Source organism: Sipha flava, unplaced genomic scaffold, assembly GCF_003268045.1.
Source record: "Sipha flava isolate LNK unplaced genomic scaffold, YSA_version1 36_pilon_pilon, whole genome shotgun sequence".
NCBI lineage: Eukaryota > Metazoa > Arthropoda > Insecta > Hemiptera > Aphididae > Sipha > Sipha flava.
The window spans coordinates 420,873-448,463 of record NW_020273076.1 but is presented as its reverse complement, the minus strand read 5'-3'; the positions used below and the strand labels follow the sequence as shown (position 1 = coordinate 448,463).

Genomic DNA, 27,591 nt, shown 5'->3' with positions numbered 1-27,591 from the left:
GGGGGGGGGGGGGGGGGGGGTTCAGCAAATTTAAACTTACCATACTTCATGGTATCGGATATTTACTTTTATTGTAAAAACATAACATATATCGACAAAATGTAATACATCAATTTATTAATTTTAAATAAATACAACTTATTAAAAATTGTTAATAAAATACATAACAATATATATAATGTCCGAATGTCAAGGTTAAAATAGTTATCACCTACAATACAATGTAATTACAATACTAAATCAATTTTTCTTTTTTTTTTTGCTAATTCATCCAACACTACTTCTGGATTAACTTCAATTGTCCTGTGAATATTCAGCTGTGCTAATTCATTTAAACGGTTCTCTGCCATGGTATTTCTGAGATAAGTTTTCAATCGTCGCATTGTCGAAAATGACCTTTCTGCAGTAGCTGTTGTGATGGGTAAAGTTACCACGATTTTTAACAGTTTGTAGACATTTGGATAGTCACTTTCATTACAATTATTAAGTAATTCTGATAAATTAGATGGAATTTTAGGTACATTTTGTAGAGAGGTTGACCATAATTTAAATTCTGCAATAACTACTAAAGGAGAAAAAGATGGTAATAATTGAGAATATTTTTTTACTAAATCTGTTATGTCATTTTCAAAAGTATCTGAATTATTTTTCTCTTTAATTGGAAACAAACAATGAAAGCTCTTCAACAAAGATTTATGTTTTAATAAACAATCACTTATCATTGTTATAAAATTATCTAAATATGGAATAAATATTGTCACCCTGTAATATTCCTCAAGCGTGGTAGCAGGTGTATTATCTCGATGTACTTGTTTACCAACACGACGAGGCAAAGACAAATTGATATTGGAATTCTTACAAAATATTTCTGCTCTTTGAAATATTAATTTAAATTCTTTTTCAACATTTTTTCTCATTTCTTTTAAAACATTTATAGAATTATCAGCCATTTTAATAACATGAGATAAATCAAATCCAGGTGTTTGTAAAAGTTTACTTAATGGTAAACTAACAGAAAATACTGTTGATATTATGTGTATAGTAATCTGGAACTCAAAGTTATTAATCACAAAATGCAATTGATTTGCTGATGAAGATGTATTTTTATCGGGCCAATTGCTTATTTTTTCTAGAGCATCAATCACAGCATCTTGTAACTCTAGGTAAATTATTACCGAGTCATGGCGCTGAACTCAACGTGTTGGACATAATTGTTTTAATTTTGTATGAGATGAAATAGGTACAATATTTTTAATAGATGTAGTTAAAATATTTTGTCTTTTTGGCGAGTTAAAAAAATTATAAATTGACTCAACACTTCCTAAACAGTTTCTAATTGAAGTAATATTACATGCATCAGAAATAGCAAGATTCAGACTATGAGATGCACAATGTACGTATATTGCTAGTGGACATTTTTCTTGGACATAAACGTGGGCACCATGAAATACACCACTCATTGCGGCAGCACCATCATACCCTTGGCCAATCATGTAATTGTAATCTATCCCAATCAAATCAAGCAAAGTTAACAGTGTACTAGCAAGGCCTTTACCCGTGACATCAGTTACCGGAACAAACAGTAGAAAATCTTCATTAATTTGACCATTATAAAAATACCTCGCACACAAAGAAAATTGTTCGATACCAGAAATATCAGATGTTTCATCTACTAATATCGAAAAACATTTTGCTTCATTAATTTTATTAACTATTTTTTTTAAAATAATGTCCCCACACGTTGAAATTATTTCATTAGCAATCATTGGACTTGTATAGGAAGCATTTTTAGAACAGGTTTCTAAGTGCGTTTTTAATGCTACATCACCACTATTAGCACGAAATCTCAACAATGAACGAAAATTTCCATCATTTTCATTAGGCTCTGTTAAATTCAAGGGTCCACTATCTCTATGACCTATGAGAAAGATTTTGTCTACCACAAAAAATGATTGTTTCAATGATAGGAATAAGATTTTTTCTATTTTTAATTATTTTACGTTTTATTCCCGAATCTATTTGAATATCTATAGGTTCAACTTTTTTTTCTAAAATTTGTTTGGCACATGTTCCTTTTAGAATGCAAGTTTTATGATATTCACAATTTGTATGATTATTAAATACTTCAATAGCATCTTTCCAGTTTTTAAATGGTTTCTTTACCAAATTACCAAAAGTTTGTTTTCCAACACCTCCATCCTCTCCAGCAAACAAAACACAATATTTACAGTACGCTCCATCATCTTTTTCAGAATATGCCAACCAATTCCATCGTTTAAACCAACACCGTTGAAATTTTAAATTTCTCTTACCACTACTAGGAAAGATATAACAATCATCTGGTACCCAAATATCTGAAACCGTATTTATACAATGGCTTTTTTTATTGATAATCTCTCCGGTATCGATCGATCTACAAATTATTTCCTTTTGAATTATTTGAACGGGAATCTTATCATTATCATTTTGACTATTATTTGTATTAATCTCGGTATTTTTAAGTCTGGTTGACATTAGTTTTTTTGAATCAGGCAAAAAAAAAGAATTAATTTTTCTAGTCTGCTTATTTGTTAGAGAATTTGCCTATAATAATAAATAATAATAATAACAATTTAGGGAATCAATAAGATATTACGTATAATATATAATTTAATTTCATATTTCGAAGCAGAATATTTTTCGGAATAAAAATCAAATTTCAGACGAATAGTTTATGAGTTTGGCCGTTTCACATGGGCGTGTATCATACGCGACGCATCGTCCGCGCTCGTTTTTAGTTTACATTAATTAAGTTCATACATGTGAAACGGCCCTTATACCTAACTATTAAAGTATTAATATTATCACTAGTGCTAGGATTTTAATGACCCAAAAAACCTAAAAAAATGACATTAAAATAACCTAAAAATGACCTTAAAATAACCTAAAAAAATGCTCAAAAGATAAAAAATGATTTTAAAATATTATAAAAATGCATTATAAATTATAGTTTATAATTATTAATTATTATTTATTAATATTTAGGTAGAAAATATATTTTTTATCTGCTGCAACTTTAACTTCACAGACTTTACAATATAACACCAAACCATCGGTAGAAAAGACGTCGGCGCCAAATTCCGAAACATAAAACCGCATACGACTCGATTGCGATGATTTTTGTTTCGGCATATTTCGGTATAAGCACGATACGCAATCCCGAAAGTAAAGACACTAACTAGATATTTAATAAAACCATACGTAGGTACACTCCACACCACTGTCATCTAATTTTACGATTAAGATAATTCGTGGTATCAAAGTTTATTGTTGTAATATAAAGTGGTTTTATTATCGATAACGAGTACTAACACACTATCTCTATAATTGAAATATTTATATAATTATTTCTGTTACAAATTCAAAACTTTTATCGAGAACATCTAGTGTAAATGAAAATGTATAAAAATATTACCAAGATTTCAAAAAAGTATAAAAATGCCCATAAAAGTGCAAAAAATGCAAAAAAAAAAGCAAAATAAAAACTATATATTTGGACTCGTATATGACCAAATCACATTTTGTGCTTGAAAAGCTATGTCCTGTAAATCCTAAAAAAAAATGCAAAATCCTATACTATCCTAGCCCTAATTATCACAAATTATTTTTCATATGTTGTGTGATAATATGATTGAACCACTAATCTATTTTTGGAAAAATATTAGTTTTTTGTACTCTATATTTTTAATGTTATCAGAAATAATAGTATTGGATGTTAATAAATAATTATAATAATTTTAATAATATTTTTAGGTGTATTCAATTTTGTTCAATGTAAGGACAATTTTGAAAATTTCAATCTATTTATAAAAAGAAAAAAAATGAGTTTGAATTTTAGTTTGATAAAAATGTTTATGGTTCGGTTTGAGTTTATTTGAATAATTATAAATTTGGTTCATTTTGGGTTCGTAATACTTTGACAATGTTCAGTTTGACATCGAAAAATCATTACTCTTTTGTAATTATTTAATTTAGCAAATAATACCTTTTGTACTTAAACATTTTTAATTTACAAAATTTACAAATAAGTAATCAATAATATATTAATGTAAATAATCATATCTAATTATGTCTTCTATAATTTATTTTAGTTTCTAATAATGCAATAAAAACTAAATGGAACATGTGGTTATAAGTAAAATAATAAACAATTTTATTAACATTATGTACAATTAAAAACAAAATTCAGTAATATTTTATGTTTTAGAAACTTAAAGTGTAAGCTTTAATATTTTAAACCAAATTTATCATCACATTTTGATTGTTGAAAAAATCAGCACCATGGATATCAAAAAATAAATACTTTGGGGTGTATAAAAGTATATTTTATGTAAAATGTTGTATATAGGACTTCATATTTTTTGAAAAATCTATTTTAACTATATACATGGAAGACACATAAATGAAGGAAATATCATAAACTAATTATACATAAAAAAAAATAAATGTTTGGTAAATTATTTAGAGTAAAGTTTCATTAAAGTTTTCACTTGTTAATCTTTTTCTTTTAGGTAAACTTTCAGTTGATGAGGTACACTCTGAAAATTGTAACTGATCATCTAATTCTGAAGGCAATGACTGTGTGGACGATGCACTGGTATCCGAAAAACTAAGATCAACTGGACTAGCAGTCAGAACACTTTGGCTGAATAAATAATCTCGAAATGAACTGGATAAAGAATCTCCAGAAGTCATTAAATGATAAGGATTAGATGATACAGAGTTTAAGCTTTGCCGATTTGGTATATTTGAAATACTTGTATCACTGTTAAAGGGTTTGATTTTATGTATGTTGGAGTTTGATAATGCTACAACAGGTTTACGACTTCTTGGAGTCATCATTGTTTCCTGAAAAATATTTAAGATTTCAAGTTTAAAAATATTTACATGGCAATTACATTAACTAAAGACTCAATGATAGCAGATAGGTTTAATTAAAAAAGCATACATTGGTATTTGTGCATATAAAAAGAAACACATCTTGACTACCTGCATTGATTTGGTCATTTTCTGTGCCGACTGCGTAATTGGGGACATATCATCAGGGTGTTGCTGATGCGGGGTAACTGTCGATGGAGTACTAGTACAACGCTTAACACGTATAACAAAATTAGGCGTAGAAAAACACTCTACTGGAGTATCACAATCAAATTTAGGTGAACAATGATCTTCAACATTTGCAAATTTATCATCTTTAATTGGTAATTTCTTCAGAGAATTTTTCTTTTTAATCTTAAATGAATCATCCTTGTTTTCTTTATCAGGAGTAGCAGTTGTAGATGGTTTGGTTTTTTCTTCTGCTAGCTGAGCACATACCAATGGACACAACATGCAAATATTATTAGTATTTTCATGCAAAAATAGGAGTAGTGCAACACATAAGCATTAAGTATATAAATAAACTTACAATACCCAAGCTTTTAAATGCATACAAATTATAAAATTTGATTATTACAAGATAGATCAGTTGATTTGAGCTACTGTATAGATTATCTCTAAATCAAGTATATTGTAAATAAAATGTAACTTAATAATAAATGTGAAATAATATATAATACATATTTTAATTGTCTATCAATACAAAGGTATAAATTGTATACTTCAGTAGATCAAGTAATGTAAATCTCACCAATAAATAAAATATTACAATACACACTAGATAACTAATACCATTAAGAATAGAGATTAGAAATATCTTTCATTTTAAAAAGTCAGATTAAAAATGGTTGGAAAATTATTATTTTTATCAAAAGAGTACAAGATTTATTTTGTAGGTACAATGAAGAAACCTCTATGTGATGTAACTGATCAACTGTGTTATAATTAATCAACTAACAATACAGGCCAATTTTTCAACTTCAGACAACAACAGAAACTATGACAAAAAAAAAACAGAGTTACAAAAAAACAATCCTTTCTAGGGCCAACTTTGATGATAATGCCAATCAACATTGAAGGTATTTCACCTAACAAAGAGATATTGGTAAAACTATGCAGGGCCCATTCCTGTGATTTTATCTGCTTATAGGAGAAACACAGAGGTAAAGATATAAAGAAGCCAAGATTAAATGGTATGAAACTAGCTGCATTACGACCCTACAAAAAGTATGGCAGTATAATTATTGTTAAACCCAATGTACAAGCAATATCTTAGAAACAACAGAAACTAATGAAATAGAAATATTATATATTAGATAGATCTGGGAAAATACTCAGTAACCTCTGTGAATAAGTATCCAAATTCTACTTTTGTACTTAATTAACCAAAGAACCAAAAAACAAAAATAATGATTGGAGATTTTAACTGTCATAGCCAAAATTGTGGATATATCGAGTCAGATAGCGATGGGCATGAATTAGAAAACTGAATAGAAAGAAACAAAATTAACCAAATTCACGATTATAAGCTCTCACAATTTTATAATAGAGAAAAGTGGAAAAAGGGTTACAATCTAGATAACATCTTTGTGAATGAAGAAATCGCAGCCTACTGCACAAAAGAATTCGGCAAACCCATCTCTAATACTCAACACAGAATATACTATGTCAGCCATAAGAATTCATACCATACCTTGTAAAAGAAGATATAACTTTAAAAAAGCTAATTAGAAAACTTTTAACAAAGACCTGGATGAAAAAATAATAATGTATCATCTATAGCGACAAATAATGAACTATTTGTTGGTATAGTAAACATCTAGGAAACATACACCTAAAGGATGTTGCATACAACATAAATCGGGAATCACATTAGAAATGAGTAAAATCTCGACGAATATGCTGTCTATTATGAAAGAGATCCCTACAATAGAAGAAGGAATAGAAGTATTAGAATTTATATTGGGAGCAAGGAGAATCAGATGGTATGAAATGATAGAGACATAGTAAGTGACATAAGTCTAGGGAGCAACCCGATAAACAAACCAACACAGATAAAGGTAACTTCAGATTAGGTAGATACTTAGCTATTTGGGAAAACTCCACAAAACCCAGAGCGCAAAATTAATACAAAATGCAACTATAACAACATTATTATAATATTATTAATTTTAAAGAGAAAATGACAAGATAAGTAACCCTTGAGAAAAATTTTGCAGAAGACCTTGACAATGAAATTGTTACTATAAAAATCCATAAAGCAGCTGGATTGGACGACATACATATAGAAAAAATAAGACAATTCAGACCGAAAAATAAAATGTGGATCACAGATCTATACTATGTAAATGAAACATAAAGAATACCAAAAATATGGAAAGAAATCAAGATAATTATTTTATTAAAATATAAATTAGGGATGTCCTGTCCAAAAAAATATCAGCCAGTATCCTAGCTATAAAATCAATATAAAACTAAATAAAATAACAAGAGTGGTTTTTGTAGATCTGCAGCTTATGGTACGGTAAATCAAACATAATGATTCTTAAAAAATATGAGATGACAAAAGCCTAATGATTTGTAAAAATCATAGAAACACTTCTCAGCTACCGATGATTTTTAGTAACACTTCATGAAAAATCCAGTCATTGGAGGATTTAATAAATGGATTACCACAAGACTGCCATACCTTCTACATTATTCAATATATATTATATACCGAGGAACAGCAAATATTGAACGAGTATAACACAAAATACATATATATGACTCAGCAATAGTAGTACAAGATAGCTTCAAAAATATAGAATTTAAACTATCAAATAGCTTTAATAAAATAGGAGATTACTGTCGAAATAACTATCTGCAACCAAATCCAATAAAAACCCAAAATATTTGGGCATAACTTAAGAAAGACCATTTACGTTTAGGGAACATTGTGAAAAAACAAAGCTTAAAATAAACGCTAGGGATGGTCTAAGGTACTATTTAGTAGCTGAGTTCTCAGATCACCTGACACCTATCTACGATATAAGCATTGTCACAATCAACTTAACTAGTGCTAAATGGCAAATTCTGGTTGATCAGCTATGTCACGTTATGTCTTTAAGCTTATTTCTTATAATTAAGAGTAAGATAAAAGTTAAAATCATTAATAATGACGCATACATTAACAAATTGAAGGTTTATATAAAAGTAGTATTTAAAACCAAATATTTTTAATATTTTGTTAGTTAATTTTTTTGTACATAAATAACATATACTGTTATATTATTACTATTTTACACATATTACCTTTGACTGCTGCCTTTCTCCTGATTTTATTGGACCCTGTTTTAATTTTGATCCTTTTTTGAAAATATGTTTCTAAAAAAAAAAAAAAAAAAGTTAAATATATACTATAATATACTAAAAATATAAGAACAAAAATGAAAAATAATTGTTATACTTTAATAGAATTAGTAAGACTTCTATTTGGTGTGATTACAGAGTTGTGATTGCTAACACGTTTAATAAACATTCTGCGTTTTTCTGCAGATTCCGGTAGATTATGTACATGTGCATATAATTCAGCTAATGCTTTAACTGTTGGATTTTCTTCATTTTCTTTAGTTGTGGTAGTACGATCAGTAAATGAAAATACTGTTGTAGCAACTGTTCCTTCCTCCTATATTAAGTGTTACATTTTTAGACATAGAATTATTAAAATAAATTACTTTTAATATAATACCTTAACAGGTTGTAAAGATTTTTTTGACCAATAGGCTCTAATATCTACAGCTAAATTTGGTGGAATTTTAAATAGGTCAAATCCTAAATTTATCATATAAATTACAATATGTGACAAATTTTGAGTGATTTGGTAAAGTTCTTCAGCTGGTAACTGTAAATGATAAATGAAACTCATTGATTTTTATTTAATATTATAAAAAATATAAATGTATGCATATTCCTTATTTAGAAGATCAAGAATATTTTTAATATATTATAACACAAACTGTTCCAAGATTTAAAATGATGATTTATACTATGAAAAATTTAAGTAAGTAAGAATATAATTTATAACTTATTTTATCTTATAAATAATATTGTGACTAATGAAAAAATTGGTTTTTTTGATGAATGAATAAAACTTATTCTATTAATTAAAATGAAAATATAAAACATAAATTTGTATGACTAAAATATTAAAACTTGTATCACAAAAGCCAAAAAGAGATAAAAACCTTTCGAGGAACAATTAAATGACCAGTAAATAATGTGGCTAAATTTTCTGGTGGCATTCTATTTTTGTCTGAATGTTGAGCAGTAAAGTGAAGTAGTTTTATAATATCTTTTAATAAAACTAAATTATCAAATGGCAACAACAATAATAATAATTGCAAAGCTCTTAATAGGCGTTGACTATTATTGTTAACTTCCATTTTCTGACAAAATTCTAAAAAAAAAAAAATTTCATTAAATAAAATAACTGAAATGGAAGATTAATACTATTATATATTATTATGAAAAAATACCTGATATTTGACAATATGCAGGATAAAATGCTTCAGTCATTATTGGTTCAGGTTGTTCAGCTAAAAATGATTTTAAAACTGTAGCACAATCATGTACAGTAAATTGACAATTATACAAATCTAATGTTTGACCCTGATTTAGGAGTGCTTTTAGTTCTTGTTGTCGATTAATTGAACCATTTCGACGAAATATCCCTTCTTGCTTGACATCTAAAAAAATAATATAGCTTTAAAATATTATTTTATAAGAAACATCTAAATACATACTTTCTTCTTGAGACAAGAAATCAATAAGTTGGTATACTTGACAAATTCCTTCTTGAGTAATTGGTGCTCCGTCCATAACACCTTTCACAGGGCATTTTTCTTTTTTCATAAAAGACCATTTAATAGGTTTAATTTTTGATTTTTCTTCAATCGAGCAATCTCCTCTGAAAATTAAAACACATAAGAATAACAGTGAAAAAATTTAATTAATAATAACTCACTCTTTGATATTTGATTCAAGTATAAAAGACAAATGCATTCGAACCAATGTGTAAAATTGTTCAGAATCTTCAATTCTTAATTTGTTAGCTAATTTCCAATCTTCATTCATGTCTAATAATTCCATTGCCATTTTATACATTAAAAATTATTCAAAGTAGTAAACAAGAAACGCAAGATTATAATACGCGATCAAATTTGCTTAAAAATTAATTAACATAATGAAAGCATAATAAACACATGGACAAATCCAACATTATTCTGTTGGATTCTTAATGTAACAAACATTATGCAATCGAACAATAATGAAGATTTAGTTATATTTAATAATAATAATGTGGCATACTAACTGAGAATATATAAAATTCTACCAAATATTCATACGTCTTGCACAAACATTAACGGTTTTTGTTTAGTTTTATGTTTATTATTTTTTTTTTTAAAATACGTTATTAACGAAGGTAGGAACGGAAGAATGTCTACGACAATATAATATTGCCACTGAACGATAATATGGTATTGCCTAAATTATTCACTCCCGTAGTTTGGTCACACTGTCGAAACATCAATTAAATACTATTTATTTATTTATTATTATTATTTTTTTGCAAAAGTCGCATTATTACTTTTTTTATCGTCACCTACCAGTTACAACCCACTTATTGCGTGATTTCTACATAATTTTGTGTGCGCCGCTCGTCCGGCCTACGAGATGATCGCCGTCGTCCGTTACATGTTGCCCTCAAGTCCTCTGGTGGGTTCCGTGTGAAATCCCGAAAGTGTTTCCCTTCTGCGAAAGCCTGTGTGCGTTACGACAAAATATCGAATTATCTTCCCCGGGGGCCCAGGATAAAATATTGTGTCCATTGAATGTGTAGTACGCGTTACACGTCTGGGAGGAAAAAGTAAACGGGATATAAAAACAAACAAAAATTTCCAATAAAACATGGTCAAGGACGTCCAGTACTAAAAACTCATCCTACAGAAAGCCGCGTTCACCTTGTTGACGTCATTTTTCACAGGAATCAGGCGTGGTAAGAAATACTTTTTAGTGGTTTTATTTTTCAATTCTAATGCGTTATTCTATCAAGTACCAATAATCGTATCGCACTTACAATAATAATAATAATAATAATAATAATAATAATAATAACAATAATAATAATAGTTTTCGTATATTTTAGAATATTAATCATTCAAAAAATATAATGTTATCTATGTTTTCCCATAAACAGGTGCGATAAACCAACCATCTACATATTATTATATTGTCATCGTAATTTATAATAATGAAATATTAATAATATATAGATATTAGCAATAATCATGTTAATTACGACTAATGTTAGTTGAAGAGATAAGAAGATATTTGTCATTCATGTGGTGGTTTTACTCGCGTTGTGTTTATTAAATGAGTTGATCACTGATCATTTTTACTGCAGTGTTTTTATTTCTTAATTATTTTACTCTTTGTATCAGGTGAGGAATTTATGTCTATAATATCAAAAACTCATTGTTATGCATATTATAAGGTTATATATCTACATGTTTGTGGTAAATGTTATATTATTTTTATTTAACTATTTTGTTTCTATATTGCTTCAAGACATTATTAAATATTAGTCATTTATGACAATAAATTTCAATTTTTTTTTTAGTTCACTCAAATCTATCTGTTTAATATAAAACTGATAAATCAAATATTGATTTCACTGGTTTCTTTTATTTTTTGGTAGTTATTTCAGGTACATTTTCAATAGTTATTTTATATATATTTTATCGAATACTAAAGAATTGAATTTGTTAGCTAAATGTTAAAAATTATTTTATTTTCTTAAAGCTTTCAATATCTATGACTTTGTTTTTATTGAAAATAAAATCCAATATCAATAATACTTTACTATCTGAGGTTTACAGTTTTTAATTACTTTTATTATTATTATTTCATCATGAATAAAATTTAATCTAAAATATATGATAAAAGTATAACAAATAACAATTTATTAATTATCTAATTGTTTTCACTATAGATAATATAGCTATACATTTATCAATATGTTTGATAAAATGTGTACATTTTATAATAAATATATATGTTGAAGTATATCTGACCTATATTAATTATATATAATCAATAATAAATTAACAATCTACTTGAATATTTATACTTAATAACTGTAATATTGTTTTTTAGTGGAACTGCCTAAAAATATATAATTTTATAGTGTACATTTGTTTTATTGAAATCATAATATTATAAATAAAACAAAAGTTAAAACAGTTAAATTTAACACTGACTATAACTTATAAATATTTTATATTATTGAATTTTATTATGATTTAGGTATAGATTTTACATTATTTTTGTAATATCATCCATTTGTTTTATAGATTTGAAATTTTTTTATTGATTTAACTAAATAGGAGTAATATTTACAAAATAGGCTTGAAAATGGTTAATTCCTTTTTAATATTTGGATTTATCATGGCCTTGAACTTTTTTTTTTTACTAAACTTGTTTACTGGACTGCATTAATTAAATATTAAGTAATAAAATTCTTGTATACTTTTTGTAATAAAATATAATTTAATTTTCAATATTTATTAAAATCCTAAAAATAATGTTTTGTTTAAAATAAGTACTGTAAATATAAATATTAATTTATACAGGATAACACTTTCAAAGGTTGATTTTGGTATGCAAAATTTGAATTCCATTTGGTCATGCGATCCTTACGAGTGCATCATCCTGACTGATATTGAAATTATATAAAGGCATTAAAAAAAATGTCATTTTTAAGTGGCCTTAAGAAAGTGCTTCACTTAGGAAACAATGAAGCGAAAAAGAAGAAAGTATTTAACAACATTCATATGGATTGTGATGTTGATGATTTTTGGGAAACAATTGGTGAACTTGGTGATGGAGCTTTTGGCAAAGTCTACAAGGTAATTTTTGTTAAATGCTTTGATAGTATTAGTGTGTTAAATATATTTTTATTTTATTTAAAATGTTGTTATTATTTATTATATTAACTTAAAATGAATTTTGATTTATGTATTTAATTTTCTATTATCAATATGTTAAAAATTAAAAATTGTCCAAAATAAATTAATGTTATTTTTTTTATATAATTTTATTAGTTTTATAATTTTTTTTATTTTTAAGTTATGCATTTTTGTAAATAATTTTAAAAATAGTATTTTTAACTAATTAGAAGTAAAATAATATAATATAAAAACTATATAATGTAATTTTTTATATCAATTAATTTTATTTGTATTAAAATATGTTATTTAGGCTCAACACCGTGAAACTGGGCAATTGGCCGCTGCTAAAATGTGTATTTTAGAAGGCGAAGATGATTTAGCTGATTTTATGATCGAAATTGATATCTTAGCTGAATGTAAACATTCAAATATTGTTGAATTATATGAAGCATTTTTTGTGAATTCTAAACTTTGGGTAAATGATTAATAAACAATTAGTAGTTTTAATAATAAAGGATCATGTTTATTTTATTTATATCTTATTGTTCAACATTTTGATAGATGCTGATTGAGTATTGTGATGGTGGTGCATTGGATTCGATTATGGTTGAGCTAGATCGTGCTTTAATCGAAGAACAAATAGCTTATGTTTGCAAGTATATGTGTGAAGGTTTAGCTTTTCTTCATAAAAGTAAAGTTATACATCGTGATCTTAAAGCTGGAAATATACTTTTAACAACTGATGCCGGTGTTAAAATTGGTGAGCTTTATATTTTATTTTCAATTATTATTAAAGCTAATTTTTAAACTTAAATTTATTTAACAGCTGATTTTGGAGTTTCGGCCAAGAATAAACAAACATTACAAAAACATGATACTTTCATTGGTACTCCGTACTGGATGGCTCCAGAAGTGGTTTTATGTGAAACTTTTCGAGATAATCCATATGATTTTAAAGTAGATATTTGGTCATTAGGCATAACTCTTATAGAACTAGCACAAATGGAACCTCCGAATCATGAAATGTCTCCAATGCGTGTATTACTTAAAATACAAAAATCTGATCCTCCTAAATTAGAACAACCATCTAAATGGTCCAAAAATTTTAATGACTTTGTAGCTCAAGCACTTATAAAAGATCCAGCTCAAAGACCAACTGCAGATGATCTACTTAGAGTAATATTATATATTTCAAATATATTTATAGATAATACATTTTTAATTTTTTATTTAGCATCCATTTGTTAATGGAAATATAGATCCAAAACCAATTCGAGATTTATTACTTGAATATAAAGCAGAAGTTGTTGAGGAAGAAGTTGTGGATGAAGAACCTGAGGTATATATGAATTTCTACTCATATATATATATATATATATATATACATATATAAAAATATATATATACACATTCATACACTGTACTTAATTAAGTTGTATTCTGCACTATCTTGATACATTTTTTATTATTTGTATATACATTTCTTTTTAATATGATTTCCTGTGTACATATTCATTTAAGTGTTCACTGATACCAATTATATCTATTCACATATTTATTTCCATGCTTACGTAGACTACATGTGATAGGAAGTACAGGAAAAACAGGAAGCAATATCAAAGGGTTGGTGGTAAGTTATCCTAACCCATGTGTGCACAGTCCATTTATATTTTTGGTTTAGCATGTCTTAATGTAAAATATAATTTGTGAATAATGTATATAGTTATGTATATAATTTTATTTTGACATCAATATAAAGTTTTACCAAATTTTTTAGGAATCACCACATTCTACACAATTACCTCCCCTGGACTTGGATGCAGTCGAAGATGACACTGTATCTCTCAAAAGTGAATCTGAAACTAAAGGTATAACTTAAAATTATATTCTTAGTTTGAAAGTATAAAACTTACACTCAAAAGTTTTAGTTTTTAATTTTTTTTATAAAATCTTCAAATTCTTTAAATACTTATATTTTAAAGCAGATGTAGCTGAAGTTAAACCAGAAATACCAAAAAAACGAGAAATGGATGAAGAATCATCAGATAGTAAAAAAATCAAAACAGAAGAAATAATTACAAATGTTAGTGAGTCTGAACCAGTTATTTCATCTAAAGAGATGTCATCTAAGAAAAATGTATGTAAACTCAAATTTCACAAAAATTATAGATTATATACATGTTTTTATTATGTGTATGAAATAGAAATGTTTTAATATAACTTTGATGAAATTTTCTAGTTTGATTGTGATACTGATCAAACTACCATAAGTTTAAATCACTTATGTAGATAATTTATAATTAAACCGAGAAAAATTTTAAAATATGATGGAAAAAAAGTTTTTTACAATTTTTTATTATTTAATAACTCAAAATAGTTAAAATTTTGAAATGAAATACTGATTTTCATAATCCATTAAATTATCTGATTTACAAACATTTTTCCTAAAGTTCTGAATTCTCTCTAACTCCTACTATTCAAAATAATAAAAATCTTAATATGTTCGCTGCGTATTAATTTTATATACTCAAACCTAGTTGCTGGTCAAATTTACATCATTTTTTTTAACACCTATTGGTGTCATTGGCATATAATTGGCACCACCGAATAATAAAAATAGAAAATTTGAGGTACGAATTTCACCCATATTTAGTAACATATACTTAACAACGCTGACAATTAATAAAAGATTCAGATTTATCGCTGGATGAATTAAAACAATTGTAAAAATAATATCTTAAGGTGTCATACACATAAAGGACTAAACAAAATGATGCCTTGAAGCGTCATATGCAACAATGTATTGACGCATAATCTTTTATTTATTTTTAAAAAACATTTTTCATTATTTTTTTTTTTTTTTTTAAAAAAAAAGGATTTCTATTTGATTTTTTTTATTATGTTTTTGGTAAAATAAATGTATTAGTCTGTTTTACTTTCTTATGTATATATATATATTTATGAATACTTCTATAAAAACTTACCAGTCAAGTGCTACCTCACACAAAAATTCAAAGGAATTTAGGATAACATTTTAAAATTTATTTTTCCATTCTATAGAACTAAATAATTTATATATTCATTCTATTTAATTACTTTTGTGTTTATTTTAACTTGCCTAATTTAATATATTCAACTAACAGTTATACAATTTATTGAATTTTGTAGGTGGTTAAAAAACATTCTGAACATAAAGGTCCTGCTCCACCACCACCATCTTCAGTTAAATCAGTATCAAATGAAGAACCACAGAATTCATTACTTGCATTGAAAATTCAAGATTCTGATCAAGAGCAAGAATCCTTAGTAGTTGAACATAAAGAACTCGTCGAACTAAAATCAAAAGATAATGATTTTTCAGAATTAAATGATTCTATTAACAATAATTCCGAGGGAAATAAACCTTTTGATATTGCTAATGAGAATAATTCAGTATCTATTCAGTCATCACAGTTACGCAAACATGATATACTTAATCCTAGACCTATATCAGTAGCCACTAGTATTAATGGTTCAATTGTTCATTCTACGGAAGACTCTCAGGTAAGAACTAGAAGAAGAAGTTCATCTGCATCTAATCGTAATCAGAGAAGACCTTCCCCTCCATCTTTAGACAAAGTTTTACAAATGAATCAAACTATTGAAAAAAATAAAGGTAAAATGCCTACTGCTGTTTTGAATGAACTAGCTGGAAGACTTCTTAACAATCAAGATGAGACTGATCAATCAGAAGATAAAAACAATAGTAAATAATCAACACCATTTTAAATAATTATATATTAATATAAAATAATATTTTACTGTTATTTTAGTTTCACAAAATGATAATTTAATCAATGGAGGAACTTTGGTAAGAGTAGGATCTTCTACTGCAATTGATTCAAAGGTTACTGTTGTTACTACTACACATCCACCTGTTCTTCAAACACATCCTCCAGGACTTCATACTCAAGTGATAATAGTCGCCGATACCGACACTAAGTCTCAAGTATATTAATATTCAATTAAATATAATATTTTTAAAGTTATTTTTATAAGTCTTATTTAACATTTATAAAAAAATTTCAAGATTGAGAAAAATAATGAGGTGGTAGTAATCAATTCGTCTCATACTGATGAAGAAGAATTGGATGCCAGTCATGTTTCAGTTATAACAGTAGGAGAAGAACCTTCTATTAAAGAGTTAGATTCTTGGAAAAATAAAGAAGAAATTGAAGTACCTAAACCTATTTGTGTACCTGTGAATACAGCATTAGAATCAAATAAACTTAAAATGAATGGGGGTGCAGTCAAGCCTAATGACCCAACAGAAGTATACATTGTCGTTAATAATTCGACAAATGTACATAAATTGGTGATTTTATTAAAAATATATTTTACTTAAGATTTATTTATTCTTATATTATTTTTTCTTTTAGTCAAAAAGTACACATGATGGAATTGCTGTAAATAACAAAAATCATGTTTCACCTACACGATCAACATCTCATTCACATTCAGATAGTGGATCAGCTTATAGTAGTGGTGGTCAAAGAACTCCACCTTCAGCAGCCAGTACACGTACATTTGATAGATCCGATGCTGAAAGTGTTTCAACTACAATTAGTCATGATAGTCGTAGTAGTAATAAAGAAAATAATTTACCTCCTCGAGAATATGAAGATGAAATTGTAATACGTAAAAAACCTGAATATAGCAGAGTAAGTTGGAACATTTATTAAATAATTTATTATTTATATTATTTAGTATTTTAACTGTCAAGTTCATTTCCTGTATATTTTATTATTATTATTTTAAAACTTGGTATTGTCAAATTTTAAACACTAACTAAAATCAAATATTAATTCTTATAATCATTTACATTCAGATAATTGTTTCATTTCAACATTTTTAGGAAATGAAAAGGACTAGTCGAAATATTAGTAAGGAAGAATTGGAAATCAGAAATATGAAAAAAAAGACTAGAAAGCGAACAAGAAAGTTTGAAGTAGATGGGGTTGTTGTTACAACAACAACTAGTAAAGTAATTTATGGCGATGAAGATTCCAGTCATGGGTATAATGATCAAATATTTAGAAAACAAGAATTAAGGGAACTCAAAATGTTACAAAAACAAGAACAGAAACAGTTTCAAGATTTATCCTTTAAGGCAACTATATCTAAAGAACAGCAAGATAAAAAGTTTGAGCAAGAAAGAATGACATTAATTAAACAATATGAAGCTGATTTAGATGCAATGATTAAGCAACAACGTCAAAATGTTGAAAGAGCTGAAACTCAGCAAGAGGCTGATTTAAGAATGACATCTAAAAAAATTCGTCTAGAACAAGTAAATAAGTGTTTAAACATTGTATTTCTTTTCCTGTATACTAATTTATAATTTTTTTCAGGAACGAGAATTAAAAGAATTTAGGGAAGGTTTAAAACAAGAGTTAAGGTTATTGAAGCAAGAAATTGACTTAAAACCTAAAGAAAGGCGGAAAAATTTGTTTAAAGATAAAAAAGAGAAGTTAGAGACTGAACATGAGGAGAGAGAAAAATTATTCCTTGAGAAACTAAATGAAAATCATGAAAGTTCCTTGAGTAGACTGAGTGATGCTCATCAGGAGAAAATTGCACTTATGGAACGCCAATATCTACAACAGAAACAACAGGTAAATATTTTTACTACTATAAATTAATGTATGTTATAAAAATTAGTTTTGTATGTGTGTCTATTAATTTAATATTGAATTTGTTAAAAAAATTTAAAATTAATGTGATTTGATGCCTGATTAGCTGTGATATTGATATGTGATTAATTGTTTGTGGTATTATACCACTAAAAATGTTAAGGAATGTTAGTCATGTACCAAGTAAGATATTTTACAGTTTTAAATTTCCTTTTGGTGATAATTAAAGCTCGGATGTTTATAACTTGGCATATTTTTTTCGCACAACCAGAATTATATCCTAATATGATTCATGAAATTTTGATTGCAAATATGCAAACTTATTTTGCATATTTGACATTTTTAAGAATATAAATGCATAATCGATTGTTTCTAGATTAAGTAGCATATATTTTATAAATTATACGTATAATATTAAAAATTGCCCATATTATTATAAATTATCAATAATTACCTTTAATTATATAATTTTGAGTCTACAAAACCTTATTATCAATGACCCTTCGAGTTTGAAAATATCAGCAAAATTATTGTTGTACAGTGTAATCCTGATACTTAAAGTGCTTAACCCGTAGGTTCCTAAAGTGTGCGCTGCGATGTCTGTATAAGGGCGCCGCGCCGTCATGAAATACTATCGAATCTAACATTTTCCTTATGATTAGTCATGCTATGACTTAGAGAAGGAAGCCCTGAAAAAACCTTAAATCAAAAAGGGCGCCATGAGTCGAAAAATTTTGGCAAGCACTGGCTTAACCTATGTAAAATTTAACTTTAATACATCGAAAACTAATTAATACTTTTATTATATCTATTAGCTGTTGTTTTTTTTTGTAATAAAGTCATTTTAAATACACATTTAAAAGAGTATATTCATTTTTGAATTAATATTAACTATTTTTTTACATATATTTGTTAAAAAATAGGTATATTTAATACATTTTATGGCATATAATTGCATATTTGGACATTTTATAGTGCATATTTTTATGAAATTTGGGTCATTAACATCTAAATAGGTTATGTATGTGTCTGAGTAAAGAAAAAAGCACATTGCAGGAACTGTTTAAGCTTTTATAGTGTGAGCAATAGTTCTTAGTTAATCTTAAATGTTGTAGTCAATAGATTACTTGTAACTATTATTATACTGAAGATGGCTTCTTGTTCTCGTCCTCATGATTTAATCTGCTAAATGTTTAGATGTTAAAAACAACAGACTTTTGAATTGTATTTGTACTGTAATCTTTGCTTATGTAATGGGCTTTTTCCTATAATTTTATTATATACATATATATATATTCTTTAGTTGTCAAAGTATAAAATGAATAAACTCTTAGATTTTGAAGAAAACAAAGAGATTTATTAATTTGAAAAGCTGCAATATTTTTTTTCTCTCTTTTTTGGGTGAAGAAAGTTTATTTTTGTTTAAAATCTTTAGTGTTATGACAAACAATCATTAAGTGTATTATAGATTTTTTTTTTTTTTTATGGTATTAATTTATACTTTTTATTCCAAACTTAATTTATTAGTATTCTTATTAAATAAATTTAAATTTATTTTAAAACTCACGTTCCATTATTGTATAATAAATTTATGAAAAATACAATTTTATTATCATATGTGATTTAAAAATATAATTTTATAGTTAATGCGAGCTAGAGAAGCTGCTCTCTGGGAAATGGAAGAACGTCAAATTCATGAAAAACAACAATTGGCCAAAAGACAGCTTAAAGATGGCTTTTTTTTGCAGAGGCATCAAGTATATAAATAATTTAATTGTATGAAATGCTTTTATATTTAAAGTCTTTATATTACTTTTAGATGTTAATACGGCATGAAAAAGAATTAGAACAGATGAAACGAATGAATATACGTAAGGATGAAGAAATGCAAAAACGCCAACAAGTTGAAAAACGCTCATTACCTAAACGTATACGATCTGAAATGAAAGCTCGGGAGATGATGTTCCGTGAATCTGTTCGAATAAGTATGGCAACAAATCCAAATCCAGATCCTGAGTATGAACGTAATCGACTTAAGAAATTCCAAGAAAATGAAAAGAAAAGATACCGTAATGAAACACTTGCATTTGAAATGAAACAACAACGGCAACTTGAAGAATTGAGAATTTTAAATGACACTACTATTAGAGAGCTTGAGCAACTTCAAAATGAAAAACGTACATCATATATTAAAATATTTTAATTTTTAAATTTTATTTTATATTTGAATGTTTAATTATAGGCAAAATGCTAATGGAGCATGAAACAACCAAGTTAAAAGAGCAAGAAGAATTGTATAGTCGCGAGTTGAGGGAATGGAAAACTCATCTCAAACCTAGGAAACAGGTAAACTAATAAATGTATTATTATGTATATAATTATTTACTTATATAATTTATAGCAAGTTTGTACTTTTAATAAGTTTTTTTTATGATTCTGTATCTTGTATCTTGAATCTTGAGTTTGATATATCTAAGCAATTAGTTTTAAGCTGTATATTTAACTGACACTTTCATAATATTTCTTCTTATTAATATATATTTTTTTTTTAACATTTGCAAATAATATACATTTTTAACATATTGTAGAAAAGGGCTAATATTAAATCTACATTTAAACATCCACCAATAGTTTATATTTTTTGTCAGAACCTTGAGATGGAGTTGGCGAGGCAGGCCAAAGGGAATTCATGGAACAGTCGCTATTCGTTGCCTTCCTCCCCAGGCAACACATTGCTCAGACGTGAATATTCATTTTCATCACTTGTATCTTCTCCTCGATTATCCAGTTCTTCTTTTCGTTCTCCTGGTTCAGGTTTTCTCCCCAGACGATGTGGCAATCAATTTCCTAATCTTTCAAATCAATCTACAATGTAACATTTTTGTTTACTGAATGAGTTTTAACTAAAAGGTAGCATTTGAACCAAAATTATCATAATATTCCAAAGGTTTATATGTTACTATTTAGTTATTGAATAGAGTATTTCGGTTCCTAATCTGGTTTATGTAATGTTATTTAGTAATTATTAATTTATTATAATTTATATTAACAAACATTGTTCTTTTAATACATATCTCAAAATATATATTTTATATTTGGTACAATTATTTATTAGTTTGAATATGTTTTTCATATATATTTTGAAATTATGCGACGGCTTTATTGAAATAAATGCATACAAATACTCATGCCCACAAATATATTTTAATTTTTATATTATTAATTTTTTTTTTTTTTGTAAATAATTAATTTCCTGTATTTTATTTTGTAAATATTATTTATTACCTTATTATAATTTTATATTAGATACCTCTATGATTTACCAAATATACTTCTATACTGAAAAATAATCATTTTTTCTGTAGTAGCATAATTATCTTTATATTTATTAATATAATGTTTTGTATTTTTTGGTAATTTTAATTTTGTTGTAAATATTTGTTTTTCAAGAGTTACTTTGAATAAATAAAAGGTTTTTTGATAGTAGTTGAATATTTATAAAATGTTAAGTATATTATGGTATAATATGGTTAATCATCAAGGTATCTATTAATAAATTATATATAGCATGACATAGAACAAAATTTTGCTTAAAATTCTGTACTCTCATTGTACATTTCAAACACATAATATTACATTTATTATTATGAATATATTCTCGCACCGATTGGTTGTATGCTTATAATTATGGTAAAGTAGTAATTTTTAATAAGCTTCTTAGTATGATTTTTATATTGTTATAATACTATGCCATGTTTTGTTAATATTTATTAAAAGACACTAACAGAATTACTATATGTTGAAAGTAAAGTATCTGATCTTTAATATCTATCTTAAAACAATTACTTTAACCCATTTAATAACACTGTCTATTGTATAAAAACATGCTTGATTTATTTATTTTATGGCATCCTTAATCCTTGCTTGTTCCTGAGAACTGCTGCAATGTATATATATATTATGTAAGTAACACTATATATTAATTTAATTATAAATAATTGCACATTTTTATTTATTAACTTGAACCTTAGTTTAGAAATACTATTTATATATATTATTACTTATAGACAAACTACTATTTATCAACAATTATATTCAGATATTTTATATAAATAATTAAATTGCATGACAAATAAAATAATAATTTTATTTATCATTTTGTAACAAAGATATGCCTAGCTCAACTTTGTTATCCTTTGTACCTTCTTCCATTCAGGCAGTTAATTGATAAATAAGAAACTTACCAAAGAATAATAATATAATTTTGATTCATTACTGTCTTACAATATTTTATGCATGGAAGTTGGTACAAAATATAATTAGTAATTTACTTTTATATCATTTTTTTTTTACAGAAACTAGAAGAACAGTTTGCTATACAGTTAGAAGAACAAGAAGCAATTTTTGGGTCAGCAACCAATATGTTGCCAATTAATACCAGCCCACATTCTCATCAGCATTCTTATCATCACAGAAGCTCAACTCGGAGTAGTTTATCTTCCATGTCAGCAGATTGACTTTTCTGTATATTTTGTACTGTATAATTATATATATATTTATTTTTTGTTGATTTTTATTAGCCATATGTGCCAACATTGCCCTCATCCCCTGTTGCTATAATTAAATGTATATTTAATTATTTTAAAAGTATTAAATTTTGTATGCATAAAAAGTTATTATATATTTATAGATACTTTTTAAGAGTTTATAAGATACAAGTTGTTTTATAATGAATGCATTTGAGAATTAAACAATTTTTTGAATCTGTTGTAAAAATAAAACTGTTACATTTTTTGTTTTGTAATTAAAAAATAAAAAATACATTTAAAACAATATCCTATTTAATATATTCAGAAAAATCACGAATTAATAATAATAATAGAGAATACAATTTTTGTTTATGTACAAAATGTACAAAAATACATTTTAAGGTAGTATTGTATTTTCTTTACAACATTCAAATAGTAAGTATTTATTTAAACAAGTTTCTTAGCTTCAAAGAAACTTTTCAAATGTTTCATTTGCCAGAATCCCATAACTAACAATATGAATAACTGTGTAAGGGACCACCAAAACACTCGTTGATGAGTACTTTCACTTGTTTGACGAAACCTTTCTTCGCGGAACTGTAAATACAAAAATTATTATTAGATAAAAAAATATCTATAAATTAAATTTGAGATTTAATGATGGTGTAGACAACAATGGTTATTGAAACAAGATAATTAAAATGTTTATATACAAAACCAAATCAACTTCTAATTTTGATGTCAAGAATAAATCTGATTTCTGAGTTTTTTTTTCTTAAAACCATTATAATAAATAATTAGAGCATAATAAATCTAAAATTTCTTAATTTATTAAGATATAACTGTAATTTTTAGTATGATGAGAAAAAAAAAATATTATGAATAGGATTTTAAATAGGCGAATGATGAAAACATATTTTATAATTCAATAAATTTTATGTTAATTATTTACAAATAGTTCAGAATTTTTAAATAGATTAGTTTAATAATATTTACTCTTTGGTAGCTTTGTTCTTTGATAATCTGTTCAACTTGTTCAACTAATTGTCTAATTCTAAGTTGTAAGTCTGATAACTTTTCTTTTTGGGCTACTTGAGCATAATCAATAGCCTGGTCACCGACTTGAATATCCAAATGAACTCTCTATAACAATATTAATGTTAAATATAAAAATTTTAATAATAAAATATGATAAAATTCTTACCAATTGTGTACCTCCAATCCATGCAGTTGTATTTGAATACAAACATATAATATGTTCACCAGGTATATGAGACGTAAATGAAATTTTTCCTTCATAACTGTATACCTAAAAAAAGATAAAATAATTTTATATAATGATAAAATTTTAATTTTTTTATAATTACTGTACATACACGGGATAAAATAATTTTCATATCTGGATCTTTTACTTCAACATTCATACCAATGCCTGGTGTAGGTGGTGTAAAGCCCCCTGTCCTTACGTCAAATAATTCTACTTTGTAATGAGCTGAAAACCAATCAAGATATTTAATTTTAAAAAAATATGTTTTGTTTTCATAATATTACTAACAAACTACGGTAGTTTCATCAGGAATTTCTTCTATAAAGCATTTTCGTTCCGTTTCGCCAATATGAAAATATAAACATTGAACCAAATTCAATATGTACGAACTGAACAACAGAAGTAAGAAATATGATTTCATTTTGATCTTAATTTAAATCTTTATGTTAAACTGAAGCACAAAAACTTTATTTGAATACTAAATCTTAAATTTTTGAAGCAATATTTTAAGCGGTGTGTAAGTTTGAACCTAGAAACGATATCGGTTGAGTAATCAATACACGTCACAGAACTCATTCTTGTATACAACGTCATACTGTTGATAGTTGATTAAAAAAAAATTATGAAATAATCACTATTGATATAAAATTGATATTTAAATCACAGATATATATTAATACTAGACTAGATAGCCTTCTTTGAATACACCATAGAGTAATTTACTCTATGAATACACCACCACAAAATAAATTGAAACACGACGCCATATGCAAAGAAGATAAATCGATAAACAAATATTATCAATATTAGACTATTATCAATAAAATACATATATTGTTATTATTATTTAAAAATGAGAATTTACCTATACTTTGTTTTTTCTCAGTTCTCTGTTTTAAAATTAAATAATATATTTTATATTATTAAACAGAATGATTAATTAATACTACCTATGTAGTATGTACATATATTATACATATATTAATATATATAAACTTAGGATATAACTAAATCGTAATGTTTTATGAATTATGAAAAAAATGAAAAATCATCAAAAATATATATATATATGGTTATCACAGACTATTTGAAAATGTTTTTTCTTATCCGTGATGATAATATTAACCACTGTGATAAGTTATATCAAAATAAAATTGTTTTCTGATAATATACTTAAAATTCGTCGTTCATAAATATTATTATTAAGTCGAATTCAGTGATAATAATATATGTGAGGTTTGTTAAAATCAAGGGTTATAAGTAATATATTTATTTAATTATATCCGTTATTATGGATCTTATTGTTTTACTTTCTATATTTTCTGCTTCAGTGGTTTTTGGGTTGTTTAGTTATGTATTTCGTTATAAATTTTTTAAAAGTATGTTTATAATTAATATGATTTAACTTAATCATCGTATTCTTTTTAAATATTTAATTTATTAATTCGTTATTTCAAGTTTATTATTTAGAAATTACTGTTTTAGATGAATCAAAAAATGTTGTAGAAGATGAACCTATAGTTAGGCCAAGACCAGGATTACGTGCACCTAATCGCCATGTATTACGTCGAAATAATCGGAATGTTATTGGTAATTTATCTTATAATTTATGGTATGAAAAAAATTAATTTCATGTGTCTAAAGTAGAATTTGTTGAATATTAAATATTTTTTGTTTTTAATTTGAAATGAATTAAATATTATAAAAATCAAAAGTTAAATATTCTATGGAAGTGAGGCCTATAATTGTGTACATTCATTTTTAGACATCTTTAGTTTATTTATTCATAATTATTAGTTAAGTAATTATAGTAACTTGTGTTTTAATTAATATATTTGTGGCTGGTATGATAATTTTATCTAATTTTTAGGAAGGCTTGAATAAAAAAATTTAAGTGTAATTCATTAACTTATGACTTAAAATTACCATAGTATCTACTACAAAATTTATAAATTATATGAAGTGATATATATTCAAGTAGCTATGCTATTCTGTTAAAATTACCATTGTGAAAATATTCTGAGAAGTAAAATCTTATAATGATCAATGATGTAAATCAAAATTGTTAGAGCTTTACTCCAATATCATTATATAATTAAAAAAAAAAAATAAATAATTCCTTATATAACAACAATAATTTTGCATTTGTTAAAACATTATTGTTGAACAGAACTTATTAGTTTATAAAGCTAAGGTGATCTTTAAATTGATTCAACAATATTAATTTAGAACCTAGAAATGAAAATGCTGAAAATGATAATGACGTAGTTGATCCAAGTGTTACTTCTGCTATTGATCCAAAATTAGGAGCAAAAAAAAGAGCAAAATTAGAAGCTAAAGCAGAGAAAAAAATACAACGAGAAGTAAATTAAATTATTGACATTTAATTTTATAATTGTATTCTCTAATTATTTTTTAAATAGGTTGAACTAAAAGAACGTGAAGACCGTAAAAAGAAGAAAGATGCAGAAGAGGCAGAAAGAAAAGCTCTTGAAGATCAAGAATTGCGACAAGAGCAAGAGCGTTTAGCTTTAGAAAAGAAAATTGCAGAAGAAAAAGCTAAAAAAGAACATGAAGAGTACTTAAAATTAAAAGAAACTTTTGGCATTGAAGAAGAAGGCTACGAAGAAACATTAGAAGATGAAGGTGCCACCTTAACACAGTTCATTGATTTCATTAAGGTTAAAAACTATTTAATAATTTTGTTTAAATCTATTTGCATATAAATCATTTATATTTAAATGTAATTTCTAAAAGTACAAAAATATTTATTAAATTAATTTTGATATTTATTTTAGGGAAACAAAGTCATATTTTTGGATGAACTTGCTTTGAAGTTCAAATTAAAAACTCAAATTGCAATTGATAGAATTCAAAGTTTATTGGAAGATGGTTCATTAACTGGTGAGTTTGTACAAATAGTATAAAGCCTTTATATTTATCTAATTATTTTTCAAGGTGTAATTGATGATAGAGGAAAGTTCATATATATATCACAATCTGAACTTGATGCAGTTGCTACCTTCATCAAAAAACGTGGACGGGTTTCATTAATAGAATTAGCTGAACATAGCAATAATTTAATTGTTCTTGATAAACCTATTTCAGCATCATAAAAATATATTAAAATATTAAATGGTTATTGGATATACTACATAGATTTTATTAAATACTCTATGAAAATTATATTTGGACACAATTTTTTACTAATAAGT

The 27,591-nt window shown here is 26.0% G+C and overlaps 5 protein-coding genes across 11 annotated transcripts; 2 read left to right on the top strand and 3 right to left on the bottom strand.

Moving 5' to 3' along the window:
* Window positions 1-207: 207 nt before the first annotated feature.
* LOC112687981 (zinc finger MYM-type protein 1-like) lies at window positions 208-3,171 on the bottom strand. The gene is made up of 5 exons (XM_025560993.1): window positions 3,090-3,171; window positions 2,001-2,354; window positions 1,317-1,936; window positions 277-680; window positions 208-211 (listed from the first exon to the last, which is right to left on the bottom strand). Exons 1-5 carry the CDS (start codon window positions 3,169-3,171, stop codon window positions 208-210), a joined length of 1,464 nt encoding a protein of 487 aa, XP_025416778.1.
* Window positions 3,172-4,334: 1,163 nt separating this feature from the next.
* LOC112687977 (rho GTPase-activating protein 19) lies at window positions 4,335-10,655 on the bottom strand. 3 transcript variants are annotated; one of them, XM_025560989.1, is made up of 10 exons: window positions 10,566-10,655; window positions 9,923-10,034; window positions 9,702-9,865; window positions 9,435-9,644; window positions 9,144-9,355; window positions 8,648-8,800; window positions 8,366-8,584; window positions 8,212-8,283; window positions 5,029-5,343; window positions 4,337-4,887 (listed from the first exon to the last, which is right to left on the bottom strand). In XM_025560989.1, the coding sequence occupies exons 2-10, from the start codon at window positions 10,030-10,032 to the stop codon at window positions 4,501-4,503; spliced, it is 1,842 nt and encodes a 613-aa protein (XP_025416774.1). In that variant the 5' UTR covers window positions 10,033-10,034; window positions 10,566-10,655; the 3' UTR covers window positions 4,337-4,500. The 3 variants fall into 3 exon arrangements, with proteins under 3 accessions (XP_025416775.1, XP_025416773.1, XP_025416774.1); XM_025560988.1 differs by lacking the exon at window positions 10,566-10,655 and having other exon boundaries at window positions 4,336-4,887; window positions 9,923-10,239; XM_025560990.1 differs by lacking the exons at window positions 5,029-5,343; window positions 10,566-10,655 and having other exon boundaries at window positions 4,335-4,887; window positions 9,923-10,241.
* On the top strand, window positions 10,516-23,252 carry LOC112687976 (serine/threonine-protein kinase 10). 5 transcript variants are annotated; one of them, XM_025560986.1, is made up of 18 exons: window positions 10,516-10,954; window positions 12,591-12,866; window positions 13,219-13,383; window positions 13,470-13,668; window positions 13,735-14,084; window positions 14,143-14,247; window positions 14,686-14,776; window positions 14,891-15,045; window positions 16,077-16,653; window positions 16,721-16,896; window positions 16,978-17,250; window positions 17,327-17,608; window positions 17,803-18,237; window positions 18,299-18,562; window positions 20,224-20,337; window positions 20,400-20,757; window positions 20,823-20,926; window positions 21,229-21,599. In XM_025560986.1, the coding sequence occupies exons 2-18, from the start codon at window positions 12,708-12,710 to the stop codon at window positions 21,454-21,456; spliced, it is 4,035 nt and encodes a 1,344-aa protein (XP_025416771.1). In that variant the 5' UTR covers window positions 10,516-10,954; window positions 12,591-12,707; the 3' UTR covers window positions 21,457-21,599. The 5 variants fall into 5 exon arrangements, with proteins under 5 accessions (XP_025416771.1, XP_025416767.1, XP_025416772.1 ...); XM_025560982.1 differs by having other exon boundaries at window positions 16,978-17,262; XM_025560987.1 differs by lacking the exon at window positions 21,229-21,599 and adding an exon at window positions 22,936-23,252 and having other exon boundaries at window positions 10,517-10,954; window positions 16,978-17,262.
* A 187-nt stretch (window positions 23,253-23,439) lies between these two features.
* On the bottom strand, window positions 23,440-25,000 carry LOC112687915 (transmembrane emp24 domain-containing protein eca). Its single transcript, XM_025560903.1, has 5 exons — window positions 24,665-25,000; window positions 24,486-24,601; window positions 24,314-24,418; window positions 24,106-24,252; window positions 23,440-23,706 (listed from the first exon to the last, which is right to left on the bottom strand). Exons 1-5 carry the CDS (start codon window positions 24,795-24,797, stop codon window positions 23,557-23,559), a joined length of 651 nt encoding a protein of 216 aa, XP_025416688.1. The 5' UTR covers window positions 24,798-25,000; the 3' UTR covers window positions 23,440-23,556.
* A 618-nt stretch (window positions 25,001-25,618) lies between these two features.
* LOC112687876 (DDRGK domain-containing protein 1) lies at window positions 25,619-27,518 on the top strand. The gene is made up of 6 exons (XM_025560842.1): window positions 25,619-25,755; window positions 25,862-25,966; window positions 26,606-26,739; window positions 26,800-27,057; window positions 27,175-27,280; window positions 27,335-27,518. The coding sequence occupies exons 1-6, from the start codon at window positions 25,668-25,670 to the stop codon at window positions 27,490-27,492; spliced, it is 849 nt and encodes a 282-aa protein (XP_025416627.1). The 5' UTR covers window positions 25,619-25,667; the 3' UTR covers window positions 27,493-27,518.
* The last annotated feature ends 73 nt before the right edge of the window (window positions 27,519-27,591 follow it).

What these genes read in the sequence shown, in the direction of transcription:
- LOC112687981 (XM_025560993.1), bottom strand. Translation starts at nt 3,171, where the DNA reads ATGCCGAAACAAAAATCATCGCAATCGAGTCGTATGCGGTTTTATGTT. An exon ending in AATAGATTCGGGAATAAAAC is followed by an intron (nt 1,937 to 2,000) that starts GTAAAATAATTA and finishes TTTTTGTGGTAG; the next exon opens with ACAAAATCTTTCTCATAGGT. An exon ending in TTAGAAACTGTTTAGGAAGT is followed by an intron (nt 681 to 1,316) that starts GTTGAGTCAATT and finishes TCTTTGTTGAAG; the next exon opens with AGCTTTCATTGTTTGTTTCC.
- LOC112687977 (XM_025560988.1), bottom strand. Translation starts at nt 10,062, where the DNA reads ATGTATAAAATGGCAATGGAATTATTAGACATGAATGAAGATTGGAAA. An exon ending in CTTGAATCAAATATCAAAGA is followed by an intron (nt 9,866 to 9,922) that starts GTGAGTTATTAT and finishes TTTAATTTTCAG; the next exon opens with AGGAGATTGCTCGATTGAAG. An exon ending in GAGAAAGGCAGCAGTCAAAG is followed by an intron (nt 5,344 to 8,211) that starts GTAATATGTGTA and finishes GTATGTGCTCAG; the next exon opens with CTAGCAGAAGAAAAAACCAA.
- LOC112687976 (XM_025560982.1), top strand. Translation starts at nt 12,708, where the DNA reads ATGTCATTTTTAAGTGGCCTTAAGAAAGTGCTTCACTTAGGAAACAAT. An exon ending in TTGTGAATTCTAAACTTTGG is followed by an intron (nt 13,384 to 13,469) that starts GTAAATGATTAA and finishes ACATTTTGATAG; the next exon opens with ATGCTGATTGAGTATTGTGA. An exon ending in AAGTGAATCTGAAACTAAAG is followed by an intron (nt 14,777 to 14,890) that starts GTATAACTTAAA and finishes TATATTTTAAAG; the next exon opens with CAGATGTAGCTGAAGTTAAA.
- LOC112687915 (XM_025560903.1), bottom strand. Translation starts at nt 24,797, where the DNA reads ATGAAATCATATTTCTTACTTCTGTTGTTCAGTTCGTACATATTGAAT. An exon ending in TGATGAAACTACCGTAGTTT is followed by an intron (nt 24,602 to 24,664) that starts GTTAGTAATATT and finishes ATTGGTTTTCAG; the next exon opens with CTCATTACAAAGTAGAATTA. An exon ending in AAGAACAAAGCTACCAAAGA is followed by an intron (nt 23,707 to 24,105) that starts GTAAATATTATT and finishes TTGTATTTACAG; the next exon opens with TTCCGCGAAGAAAGGTTTCG.
- LOC112687876 (XM_025560842.1), top strand. Translation starts at nt 25,668, where the DNA reads ATGGATCTTATTGTTTTACTTTCTATATTTTCTGCTTCAGTGGTTTTT. An exon ending in TCGTTATAAATTTTTTAAAA is followed by an intron (nt 25,756 to 25,861) that starts GTATGTTTATAA and finishes TTACTGTTTTAG; the next exon opens with ATGAATCAAAAAATGTTGTA. An exon ending in AGAAAAAAATACAACGAGAA is followed by an intron (nt 26,740 to 26,799) that starts GTAAATTAAATT and finishes TTTTTTAAATAG; the next exon opens with GTTGAACTAAAAGAACGTGA.